The sequence below is a fragment of the Chlamydotis macqueenii genome, chromosome 1, assembly GCF_036417535.1.
Source record: "Chlamydotis macqueenii isolate bChlMac1 chromosome 1, bChlMac1.mat, whole genome shotgun sequence".
NCBI classification, from domain to species: Eukaryota; Metazoa; Chordata; class Aves; order Otidiformes; family Otididae; genus Chlamydotis; species Chlamydotis macqueenii.
In genome coordinates, this window is record NC_141556.1 from 63,708,366 (window position 1) to 63,722,109 (window position 13,744).

General features: G+C 35.5%; 1 protein-coding gene across 2 annotated transcripts in view; it reads right to left on the reverse strand.

The window, feature by feature from the left end:
- Positions 1-13,744, reverse strand: part of KDM7A (lysine demethylase 7A) — a 69,825-nt gene that overhangs the window by 36,689 nt on the left and 19,392 nt on the right. For both annotated transcript variants that reach the window (XM_086754684.1, XM_086754675.1), the window contains exon 2: positions 4,496-4,581. In XM_086754684.1, the coding sequence (XP_086610810.1) occupies positions 4,496-4,581 (86 nt within the window). The remainder of the gene's footprint in view (positions 1-4,495; positions 4,582-13,744) is intronic.

Sequence of the window (13,744 nt, forward strand, 5' to 3'; positions counted from 1 at the left end):
TCAACAGCCTATTAAATTCCCAACAGGTGCCTCAGCAAAAAGGACTGCCATCTCATCACCAGGGAAAGAAACTCCAACAGCGCTGAACTTGCTACCTTTTTATTGACTGAACAGGATATAATTTACCACATTAAGAAACATACCAAGGCTATAGTAATTCTTAGGTTGCATTTCCATTTTCCCTAAAAAAGCCAAACTCTGTTCCACAGCATTACATAGTTACTACTGGAAGACTGCCCCAAGAAGATTTACTGAGACCAGATCTATAATTTACCTAATATTAAGCAGAAATTTAGTACCATCTGCTGAGGAAACACAGAAGAGAAAAAAAAAGCTACTGTTACTTGTCTAGACAAATGGTGTTTCAGAGCCATATACAAAATAGCCTGCAATTCAAATACAACACCCAGCTAAACTATTAATACAAATTTGAACTTAAGAGGCAGTTCTTCTGTGAAGTTTACTGAAGTCTTGATTCAGCCAAAATAAAAAAAAAAACTGCTAGCAATACTGAAAAGGGAGCTAACACTAACAGGAAGCTAAGGATTTCAGAAGATTTTAAGAAAAAAGGAGCCTCTAAAAAGAAAAAAAAAAAATACCCTGCTTCTCCAGGAAAAGCAGTTGGTTATACAGGAATAATTGACGTCTTATTACATTATCTTACACATAAGACGTAACTATTCCTATTGATAAGCTGTTTCCTACAGAAATGAAAAAAACGTATCCTTTAGAAGACATTTAAGAATAAACTGACATTTATAGATATTTGCTAACCTGAAAACTAGTGCTGAAGAGTCTGCTTAATCAGCCAACTATCCAAATACAGAAAAACTTCATAAATAATGAAGCCAAGTTCATTAAGATTTCAAAGCTATTTCCTCAGTCATAAATAATAATACAAAAAATTAGTGGCCAATACTAATTTCCAACAGAGTAGTTTCTCATAAATTCACTGTTGTTATAACAACTCATTAAAATTGTAAGACGACACAACTGCTTAAGAGATTTCATAGCACAAAACCAACTTTTAAAAAATCTGTCTTTCCAACACTTTAATTTCTAGTTTTTAAGTCACTCTTCTGCTTTACTTAGTGCTTGGCAACATACATCGTCCTTCCGTAAGTAAGAGAACACTGAAGAACACGATACAGTAATGAAAACTTTTTCTGCTTACGTATCTCTTAATTCAAAAGCTTTTACAACCCCTTAAGACATTACAATAACAGTTGCAAGAAAAATTATTGAACTGAATGGATCCTCATGCTCAAATTAAAACAAAAAACCCAAACAACTACATAATGTGAAACGCACATATAATATCTCCCCTTCCCAATCACTCCAAACTACTGGAAGGAACTAGTATTCACCCTTGCTGTTCCTGAAAACAGAGGCACAACCCACTGTGACAAAACGAAGAATACACACACTAGAAGTACACCAGACAGTTGCAGGGGGGTTGAGAAAAGGAAAGGAATGTGCTGGAAGTTTTCATGAAAAGTAAGCAGAAAGCTATTTTTACATTAGAGTCCTTATACACTCAAATCAGCGGGCCAGTAACTGTACCTACTTTAGGCAAACTCTATTCCTTGCCGTCTCACACCACTAGTCTGTTTGTCTCAGAGGCCACATGATAGACTTCAAATAGGGACCATCAAGAGGTATACATCCCTACAGTTAGGCCTCAAGTCTTGTAAGTGGTCCTCTAGGTGACCGCCAGTGACCAAAAAGGCAAGAGATGTTAGCATAGGAAGACTGAAAAATTTTGAGAAGCATACAGTAAATCATAAAATGCCAGTTCTAAGGCCTGGTACGTCATCTTGTATCACCAGCTCAGATCAAACACCAGCATTGACACCACAGTCAAAAAAAACCACAGGTGGAAGGGTATTGACAGAATTTGAGAAGGTAAAACTAGATTAAGAAAGTAATGTCTCGACAACCACAGTCCTGTTAACATTTACTGTACTTCGTGCTCTCTTACAGCTCTGGATCCTAGAGTCTGGTTACAGACCTGACTCCCAGCATTCATGCAAATAAAACATTTTCAGACTTCAGGATCACTGAAAAAAAAACTTTGAAAATAACAAAATCTAATATGAAGACTCTAAACCAAATAAGAGAAGAAAACTCCATAATGTATTACTATTTTTTAAAATCGTTCTTTTTTTCCAAATTATTTAGGATTCTAGTATTCATTCTTTAGCATTTCACACACACATGGCTGCTTACTAAAGGTCTTGTAAAACTGTTGCTCTTTCAAATCAATAAAAGGATTTATTTTTATTTGAAATACAAGAAGAGATTGATCTTTACATCTAACGATGCAGTAGCCTTCTTTTCATTATTGGAATTTTTACATAATTAATTTTGTAGGATATTTAAAGTATTTAAAGTAGCTATCCATTTGGTAGTACAAAGTATGGCTTTCTTGTATATTTTTAGTAATTTTTTGACACTATATCATTTGATTATATGGGATTATATACATAATCCCAGCTAAAATCACAGATGTACTTGCATCCTCTCAAATCAAACAGCTGAATTTTTATCTCTTTCAAAACTCTTTTAGACAAAGTGATTTTAGAACACAAAGCTGTAAATAATTTTTTTTTTTTTAATGTACATGATTTCATACGACTGAAGCACTCTGGAGCATTGCTGCGACACTTGAAGTCATGAGACATTATCAGTCTCTAAACACTAAAGTAAGTACAGCCCAAACCACAAACTATCATAGATTTTATTCTGACAGCCCAGCTGAGAACAATTAATACAATTCCAGGTGAAGACATACTTAAACATACCACCTCTGCTTAGGTTGATAAGTGACATCTCTGAAGCTCCTACGAAATCTAGATTATCTACTTACTTGAGGCAGTATGAAATAATAAGGATAATTTTTACCACAGATTCTTGTCTTTTTGAAAAGACTTCCAACACAAAAATCACTCTTATCTCATTTCAAATTGCTGCAGGTGGGACAGAGCTGGCATTAGAGCTAGTTGCCTCTGCATTACAAGAAAGGTTATTCACAGGCATCATTGTGAAGCACACTAGTTCTCCCGAATCAAGAAAAGAAGTTTCAAATTTACTAGTTTATTATTTTTAAAGTCAGACATGATCCCCTTTCTACTTCTCCTCCCAGTCTCCCTATTCCACAGAAAGAACAGGCAGAAGGGCGGGGAAATAAACGGCTGATATATGTATTCTGATTTACAGGAGAGACATGCAGATTTTTAACTGGAAATGACAACCAGAACTCTACAAACTACAAGCATGTAAAACAGTATTTATCTTACTTTTAGCCCCTAGCCTGAAAGCAGCTAACTTTGAACTCACATACGATACAAGATACATATAACACAACATACATTAACTACATCAATAACTGAAGATTTATCACTTTGTTCATATTCCACAAGACTACCAGTGAGGGCGCAGTGGTTTTAAACTTATTTCTAAATGGTAAAGTAAACACAGCTTCAAAAGGATTCTAGTTATTAAGTCACCACTGACTATAAATCATTACGTGGTGTTCAAGGAGAAAAAAAAACAAAACACATGAGAAAACACAAATGACTCTGACAGTGCTTGGAGGTTAAAGACACACAGTGCACACAAACTTCTTTCATGTCTGGAAATAGAAACTTAATTCGTTTTTGGAAACATGAAATTAATTTTTACATTGTTTCCTTTCAACAACAGAAATCATGCAGAATAATCTAGGGAGTTAGACAAAGCAGTATCCCTTCAGTAGTTACAGGAAGACAAAAACTGTTCCATCTTTCCACTGCAGATCTCTACAGCAAATTTATCTGCTGAAAGGAGAACCAAAGAAGAAGTCTTCACAGTCAGTTGTGGCAACTCAAAATTGCAGGAGGAACTTAGTGGAAACTCGTTTATAAATCAGAAACTTGAAATTCGGAGCTGTGTACCTCTCACAGACATAAATAGAGGGAAAAAAAAAAAACAACACTGGAAGTTCATATTCTCACATTTCACTGCACTGTTGTGGCATATAATCTACAATCATGAAAAAAGGTAAGACAGCAAACTCCTACATTTTCTCAGTGTTGCCTTCCTAGGTATTAGAATTTTTTTTGTTAACATACAAGAACCTTAAGCCATCTTTTGGACTTTTTTTTTTTAATTTAAAACAAAAAAAAACTAAACACCAACCAAAATAAAATAGTAATGATTCCCTAATTTTCATTCTTTCACTCTCTGTAAAGTCCAGATTGTTCTTTTTTTCTAGCTCTGTGCACTTTGATTTCTCAAATCTATACTGGTAGTTTGTATTTTATTCTATCTGGATCTCCATATCAAGGAACCTTTGAGGACGGTTTGTTCTATTTTGTGGGGGGGAGTTTATCAGTACAGAGTTAGTCATGTAGATCCAGTACCTTCTAAATAATCAGACTCACTTTTAATGTTCTTCTGAACAAGAGAAAGTAGACTGAAAGTGTAAAATAAAATTTGAATAACCCATACTTACTTAAAGAAGGTCCATGGAGAATTGCACAGTTGGGACAATGGTATAGATCAATGTCAACAGCATGGTGCTCTTCTACCCCAACGCAGCTGGAATAATATTTTTAAATATTAATGAGAATATATGCAAGATTTATTTTTCAAGTTAAAAAGTAACTAAATCTCAATTTTTTACCAGAAAACACTTGATCTACAAAATTGGAATGAGATATCAAATTTTCTCAACAACTGGGTTGCCACATAAATTTTAAGTAATAATTTGTTTATGACTGAACAGGTAATGCTATTTAAAAATAAAACAAACAAACAAACAAAAAAAAAACCACAAAAAAACAACTAAAACCAAAAAGGAAATAAGACTCAAATTTCTTTTAAAGCGAGTTGACAATATATACCATTACCACTTATCCCCCAAAAAGCTTTGATCTTAACTACAGGAAACAATTTATGCAAAGTCATTCAAGCACTTTTCCTTATCAAAGTTATGATTTAAAAAAAAAATCTGAAGTCTATTTGCTGTCAATTTATAGAAGATACCACATTTTTTTTCTTGTTTTTTTTTTCTTTTCTTTTCCCCACAAAAAGCATAACTGACTCCTACCCCCCAAGACAAATCAATGAAGAATACTTTCAAATTCTTTACAAAAATCTTTATGCTACTAGTACTGGTTATCCATGTTACAGAAGTGACCACACAAATCACTTTGTAGAAGTGATTTAGTCTTAAAATAGCAATAAGTATTGCAAAGAGCACTTGAGAAACGTAATGTTTTCCCGGTGCATGTTTTTTCCCAGATAAAACAAAGTGGGATTAGAGTTGAAGATCTTTATAACAGTTATGACAAAGCATTTACACTGCTGTATATCCAAATAACATTATTTTAAAGTAAAAATTAATTACATTTTCTTAGAAGTTGAAACAGTAGAGGTTAATTGGAGAAGATGTGCTTTTGCACAAAGTCCTCAAGAAAAAAAAAAAAGTAATCCCTACTTGCTGGTACAATCTAATCCTAGCAGAGTTCTTTCAAAAGCTCATTGACACTTACAAAACTGCTGACTTTATAATACAGAAGCAAGACTACACAACTGAACAATTACACCAAAATTAGTGTTGTAGTTTAGCCCTAGTCACCACACAGTTGCTCGCTCACCCTCCTTCTCCCCAGTGGGATGGGGGAGAGAATTGGGAAGAAATAAAAACTGTTGGGTTGAGATAAAGACTATTTACTAGAATAGTACAGAAGAAATACAATAATAACAAAATATAAAGATACTAAAATATACAAATGAACAATGCACAATTTCTCACCACCCAACGTCCCAAAGACCGATATAGCCTGTCCCAAGCAGCGATCACAGAAACGAAACTGAGCAGCAAGCAAAGGAAGGAGAGAGAGCACAAGAGCGTGAGATGTCCCCCCCACCCAACCCCCAATTATATACTGAGCACAACATTTAGGGGACGGAACATTCTGTTTGGCCAGTTTGGGTCAACTGTTCTGGCTATATCCTTCCCAGCTTCCTGCACTTGTGTGTTAGCAAGACCTGGAAAGCCGGACAGTGTCCTTGGTCTCATTAGCAACAATTCGTATCATCAGTGTGCTTATCAACATTCTTCACATATGAAATCCAAAACACATCGGCTACTGAGAGGAAAATTAACTCCAACCCAGTCAAAACCAGGACAACTAGGTATTTATATTTAATACATTCTAGTAACATAAGAACTTGAACACTACTCCATTCAGGTAACATGTTTCATATCAGAAATGTAATTGACAGGTTAAACAGTGAAGCTTTGAAATGACCTACCTACAAGAAGTCTTTTCCCTAGCAGCCTAGTGCCAAAACTGCTGGCGTGCTCCAGTAAGTGTCAGTACACACTGCCAAAACAATATACTAAACAGTCTAGCATTCACAGTGCACCAGCGAGTAAATCAAATCTGAAATTGAAGAGCATCTCCCATGTAACTATCAAGGAGAAGTACACTATTCTGAATTCTCTGTAAACAGATTCAGGTGGTTCTTCTACCACTCCATTTGTTACATACCACATGGAATTTAAAAATTATGTAGCTTTTTTATATACATACTATTTTAAAATCTAAATTCAAAACTCCACTGCCACAGTTCATCACAATTCTTGCAATATTTAGTATCTGTTTTAAGACTGTAACTACAGGAATTGTTATTATACGAAAATTCAGCTGACATAAATGAAAAGGAAGGCAGAAGCAGTCTTTAAAAATGCACGTCCCATTTCCTTCTGCTTGTGTTCTCTCTCTTTTTATAGAATAGATGAGTAACTCATAATCCTATGTATTGTAAGAAAACTGTTTTAAAATGTGTACTCTAAAAGCCTCAAATTAGAAGGCTGGTTTTATACATCCTTAGGAATCTCGCCATTTTAGCTAAATTTCTGATTTTTGAACAGCTGAAGATATTTATGTTGGCCTGTATCTTGATCAAGTTTGCACAATTATTCAATGAAATACAGTGCTCCATGGGAAAACTTCACTTAATCCCTTTTCTTTTTCTTGGTGTTCATCTGATACATTAATCATCACCTCAATCAAATTATCTTGCTGACTAACAGTAAGAACTTTGCATCAAAGTATAGTAAAAATACCTTAAAGCTTCTTTGACAATCATTTGTCATATTCTATTTAAGAATGTTAGTTTTATTGTCTCTTACGGAACATTATAGATAGCCTGAAAATAAAGCAGAAATTCTTAACTACTGAACACTTTCTCCGACTTGATTAATTCCATAACCTTTCATGAATGCACATGGGGCTTCATGTACAGACACAGCAGGCAACACTGGAATGCTATTAGTATAGTTGGAATAGCCATCCAATAAAGAAAGAAAACATTTTCAGTCTACTATTTATGCTCTAAACTCAGAGCTAATCGGAAAGACAAAACACCAACTGGGAGATACTGGAAGTGAATCTAGTAGCAGACACTTGACTGATGCAAAGGGCAAATGAGGAGCCAGTACCTGCAAGAACAAGCATCACCAAGGATGCCACAGAGCATATCAATCACCTACCGCACCATTACAAGTCACTTTCCTGAGTCCCTTTCTCCAACACACACAGATGAATCTGACATTAATCGTTCTGGCTACTAGCAATCAATCAATTACTGTGGTAAGTGCAACTTCAGACCTCAAGCATCAAAGCAAGGTCACCAAGAGGTAGCAGAGCGCCTGGAAAGCATTAACATACTCAAACACAGTAACACTCCCAATCCACTGATGTCTTCCTGAACAAAATATCATTATTACCCTTCACCTCGCCATCCATTTGAGTTGAAGTGCTTTTAGTATATATTACCTAGTTTCTGAATTGCTCATCTCCTGCAGGAAGGGTGTAGACTAATCCTCAGGAATGGTGAAAAGTTTACAGTACTACAGAATAAAAAGTAAAATACAGTAATAGTAAAAAAAAAAAACAACTGTAGGAGACTACACAAAAATACATCTCTAATTCTGTTAATGAAGGTGGAAGGCCTGAACAGGCCCAATTTTACTTGAAAAGGTTCTAGAAGTAGTAGCGAGGTATAAAAATTTAGTTAAAACTAGACTCCATGGTATCAGTCTCTAAGTGGTCAGACTTTCATAACTTCCCTGAGGTGTCTAGTATCAAGGCAAGGCAGCAAGAGTTAGTAGAAGAATCGTAGAAGTGCTAAGTTTTTTCATATACAAGAACATGCCCATCCCTGTCAAATGAAGAAATCCCTTGCTACTCAAAGTTCAAGGAATCAATTATTCAGATTTAAGTCTCACTAGAAGGTGAACAATTTTTAACTAGTCTCAACTTTCCATTTGATTACTGTATTTGTAGCTATGTAAAAGGAGCAAGTGTAAATCAAAAACAATCAGGTGAGGACTATCTAACATAACTGATCGATACCAACGAACCTCCACTGCAAAGAGAAATTAAGGCTTCTTTAACAGGGAAAAAAAATTCTGCAGAGGCTGCTCTCTACTGCAGTATTGCTATTACTTTAGAATTCAAGAAATAAGATGAGTACAGATAATTCAGTATGACAGATTCAACAACTATTTTACAATTATGCTGGAATGCCTTGTACAAGGAGATTGCAAAAGTGCAAAACGTTTACAGGAGGCATTATCCCTGAAGATTACACAGTTGTACATAATAAGCCACCCAAGGCACCTGGCACCTCTTCTCTCCTACAGCAGCATGATGTTGTGAACAAGTATTAGATCCACATCAGTCACCACACAAGCTGCTGCACCTTCTAAATCTAATACTTGCTTGCTCTCAATGCACTCTGGCTTTTCACTTCCCTGTTTCTGATGTTATCAAGCATGACCACAACATTTTAAATCACTTAACTGTCTCTGTTGCTATGACTGAAATAATCCAGGTTTAAGAAAAGAAAAAAACAAAGCACTCTTGATTCAAGGCCTTATTTTCAGTGTCCTTAAGCGGACACCACTACTTGAAAAGCTATTTTACAACAAGTAGTGTATATACTCTACCATTATAACACTCCAAATACAAAAGAGAATGATTACACACACAGCACTACAAAAGTCAAGATGTGAGTAAAGTCTGGATGTCCATTTTCCCAATTTAGTTGTCACAGCTGAAAAGACTGACAGGCCAGATCATCAACTGCTGGTAAAACATTCCTACTAGGAATCTGAGATGTTCTGTCTACAAGGCATACTGAAAATATAAATCTTGAAAACTGAGACATGTAAGCAATTCTCGATGATCTAATAGAAGGACTGCAGAAAACAGATCATCCTCAACATGGAAAAAATTAGTTAATTTGTCAAGAAGCTGGGTCATACACAAGACACCATCCTCTTGGATTCCATCTTCTGTTCCTTCCTCCATCACTTCCATTCCATAAGCTCCTTCTCCACCTCTTTCAGGAGCATGTGGAAAACAATACAACAGACTCTTCTTTCCAGATGCAATTGTACTTCTTATGACGCTTCCCACAGTAGCTTCCATTTCTCTCAACACCAGCACTTTGTACCTCTAAGCTTCACCTAGCAGATGAGGAAACAAGGTAGATCACCACAGGAACATCTACTACTTCTTCAGCATATATTATTAGACAGATACTGTTTTACAATCAGATACTGATTCACTGCTCAAAATTGAGCCAAAGTTGTTTGTTTGTTTGTTTTTAAGTCTCTTGCTTTCTTCTTGGGATACACAAAGCTCAGGTCCAAAGACCTCTTTGTATTCCACAGTCTGACCTGAACAGTCTGACTTTTTTCCTGTCATCGTGCAGCAGAAATGCAGCTTCACGATTCTTGCTAGCATGTTGAATTAGGCATGATACCTTGCATCATTTCCAAGCTATAAAATTACTGAAAATTACATTTTCCAAGATCCCTCTATATTCTCCCTGAATAAACACTATGAGTAATGTTCTTTTTCTTTCTCTTCTACCCTATTTCTGAACCGAAACTCAGCACGTCCTCTTCAAGTCTACCCTTGCATCAGCACCTACAATCTTTGCTGTGCCTCAGACAGCACTGCAGGTTTTATCCAGTAAAAGGAGAAGAAAAAAGCACACGTCTTGACATCCAGTAGGATGAGATTAACAAAAATCCTGGAAAAGTGAAAAAATACTAGTGGTATTAGAGCATTTTTCCCTGTTACTAGGAATACAGGGCTATACACGATTACTAGGGGTATAGGCATGTTTCCCATTGCCTGACAGAGCACATTCACCAAATTCTTTCCCAATTTCCAATTATACACAGAATAGCTGAGAAGATATAGTGAGTCCCTACTGTGTCTTAACAGGGATGAGGAAATAGTAAAGTAAATTCTAGGAGGTAGCAAAGATTCATTAGTAACAGGAGGGTCTTAATTGTCCAAAAACTGAAGTTACTACTGCAGGGTACAGTTTCACACCATACTAAATTGAGTGTAGTTGCTGCTGCTGAAAATGTCCCACCCTCCTTCCTCCAACTGTCTGACCACGGACATCCATTGTTTCTCTCACCAGATCTAAACCATCAGGCAGCTACATAACAAGTGAGTTCAACAAACTGATCCGGGGGGGGGGTGGGGGGCGCGGGGGGAGAGATCATAATTCAACTCACTTTTTCAGATAGGCTTTAGAAACACTAATAAGATTCCTATAAATAAAAAAATAAAATGTTGCATATTACAGTTATATGTAGATATTTACTAAATATGTAATTATATGTTAATTTTCAAGACATGATATTTCAACATATTCTGTTATTTTATCTCTACACTGTTTTGTCTTTCTAAAAATGATTGCTAAACAATAGGAAAGATGTCTGTTTAGCATCTTATGCTGACAATATACATGTATAAGAAAGATACAGACACTTGCCTTTTAGTATCAGGCCTTATTACTGAATTTAAAACCATCACAGATGAGAACAGTTTCTATTAACATACCTAGTAAATAACTCTAAGTATTAGGCAAGTATTACAGCAAACTTTTCAGTTTACCTGCAGCAACATCTGAAATTGCTACTTGCAACCCTAATCTCTAAGCGCAACAAAACCCAAGATAGTATTGCATTGTCAAAATTAGCAAGCTTGCAAGTTATGCAAAAAAACAGCTCCTCCTACTCCATCCCAAGAATGTAAAGAAAAGCATAGGGTAGGAAGTCAACTTGGCAAATTTTAAGGAATTCTGATCAGTCATTTAATTCAAACCTACTCTTTCCAAAGGGGAAAAGAATGCCAAGTAGGCAAAATATACAGGTTAAAACAATGACAGTACTAGCCACATCTGTCACTCATTCAGGGACAATATTAAATACTTCATCAGCAAAAGAAAGACAAAGTCATAGCATGACAACAATGTTCACAGACTACATACCATCCAATAGCACAAAAGCAGCTAAAAAAAAAAAAAATGAAGTTTATTTGAAGGAGTCTAAAACTTAAATGTAGTGAGCTTTAAAAATCTGAACCTCAAGTGCCAGACAGATTCCCCCCCCGCCCCCAACCCCTTTAAAATGCATTCAGTAAAACGTAGTAATAAAGCTGACCAAAAACCATAAAGCAACATGGGGAAGTGCAAGGACTACCAGCTATCTCTTAGTCTTACCATGATAAGCATGGTAACAATTCTGGAATCACAATACTAGTAATTTTGGGCTTACAAGGATTTATTTTGGCAATTAGGTAATTTTAAATAAGTGACAAACTTCTATACACTACATACAGAACCATACTGCCTTAAAATAAATTACAGAAAAAAAATACTCAATACCTAAATATCTGAGCTTTTGTTTTCGCTATATTCACTTTCCAAAACAAAACACCTTTTAAAAATGAGAAACTGGTATAAACCACAACTCAAATAGCATGCATAAATGCGCTTTTAAAAATAATTTTTAAAACAGAAAAACAGAATAATGGTTATCTGTAGCAAATATTCCTCTCTCAGAGCTACCAATTTTCTCCAGGAAGAAATAAACCTACATTTTTTTAGATTTGTACAGAATATATGCATGCTAGCCCAATAGCAAACATAGTTTTATACACAGTCACTTACATACACTCCGCCAAGCAAGTCCTTAATGACATGTAAAGCCAACTCTAAAAATACTTCAAAATATACTAACTTATTCAATATTGCGTGATCCTACAACATACAAAAAATCTCAAAAATAACAATGCTGCATGTCATAATACAGATAAAACTCTGACCTTGGATTGCTGAGAGGTATCTGTTCTGACGCTTCCAAAGTCCTAAGAGATCTTCATCTACTTTAGATTAACCAATCACATTGCACACTCAAAATGCAAATGTTCATTACATATGTTTAGACTTCCCTAACATAATCGAACCCTAAATTATGTAGTATTTCTAAAGTATGTAGTATTTATCTGAAATGAGGTATCGCCATAAAGCAAACGTACAGATAAGTACATGACTGACTTTCCAAAGGCCTTCCTCTGACTTCCTAAACTGCCAGAAAAATAAATTTCAAGTTTGATAGCTATTTCAAGTTTGATAGAGCAGTCCTTACAGAAGACACTTTTAATGGCAATACTCACATACATTCTTCCACGGAGAAAGAAAATCTGTATACATAATTTGTCTCCCAAGTAACAGTGCTTTTCAGTCCCACAAAGCGCAGAGGCTAAAATAAATTGAATCAGTATGTGGCATCTTGTTAAAGCAAGCTCAGCTCCACTGAATGGATTCTGAAAAGGAGAAACCTAATAGGAAAATTATGATCAATGGAACAAAGCTACTAAGTTACCTATTGATACAGGTTCAGTTACAGATACACAAAACCATCTACCTACGTTTAGGGATGTAGCCATGTATTCAATATAATCACCACGGTACCAAAAATCTCAGAGAAACAACACTGACGTACATTATTTGTACATTGATTCTTCCATTCCATAATTCCAGTCCAGTCTGAAAATGACTTAATATGTTTCTGAAACTGAACACATGCTTTTTTCCCCAAGATCTAGATTTTGAGTACAAATAGTTCAATTTATTGAAATTGCTAGAATGAAGTTGAGAGAAAGGGCCATTACTTTTACAAAATACTTTGACAACCGAATATTTGGTATAATCAGCATAATCTTCCCTCTAATCATCTATGTTTATAAAAAGATTGTGGGGAGAGCTGATTTTCTATACAATGACTTCATGTAACTATTAGGAATTTAAGCAAAAAAGTAAAACGAGTGTTCAAACTGCAGTCAAAAGAAGTACATGCTCAGAAAATCCAAAGAGCTTTACATGCAAAAATACAGACTGAAGCCAAACAACCTTTTCACTACAATGCAAGACTGTTAGGAAGAGACACAGAGTCCAGCTTAATTCATAATAGCACTGACCATCATGGATTACGTGTAGCAGTTTTATGAGAGAAGTACTTCTCCTAATGACAATTTCCTTCTTAATGAGAAGGCCAAGTTAAAATTACCAAAGTATTTCTGACATATTCCTTCTGTTTAGTATCATCTATTAAGCACACATGCAATTTCTTCCCTCCTTCCTATGTCAACTGAGATTTCTACTTATTCTTCCCCAACAGACTGATCGCATCAAGCTGCTTTAAAAGAGTATTTGCAATTAATTTTTGCCCCAGTCCTTTTAAAATCATTGTTTTACAGAAATGAAGGTCTGAAGGAGCCTAGATATTTTAGTGTGGTTTTTAGCAAAATAAGCTGCCTCAAGAAGATCAGAAAAACAAAATTTAAGAAAACTGCAGCAGACCTCAAAACTAAAC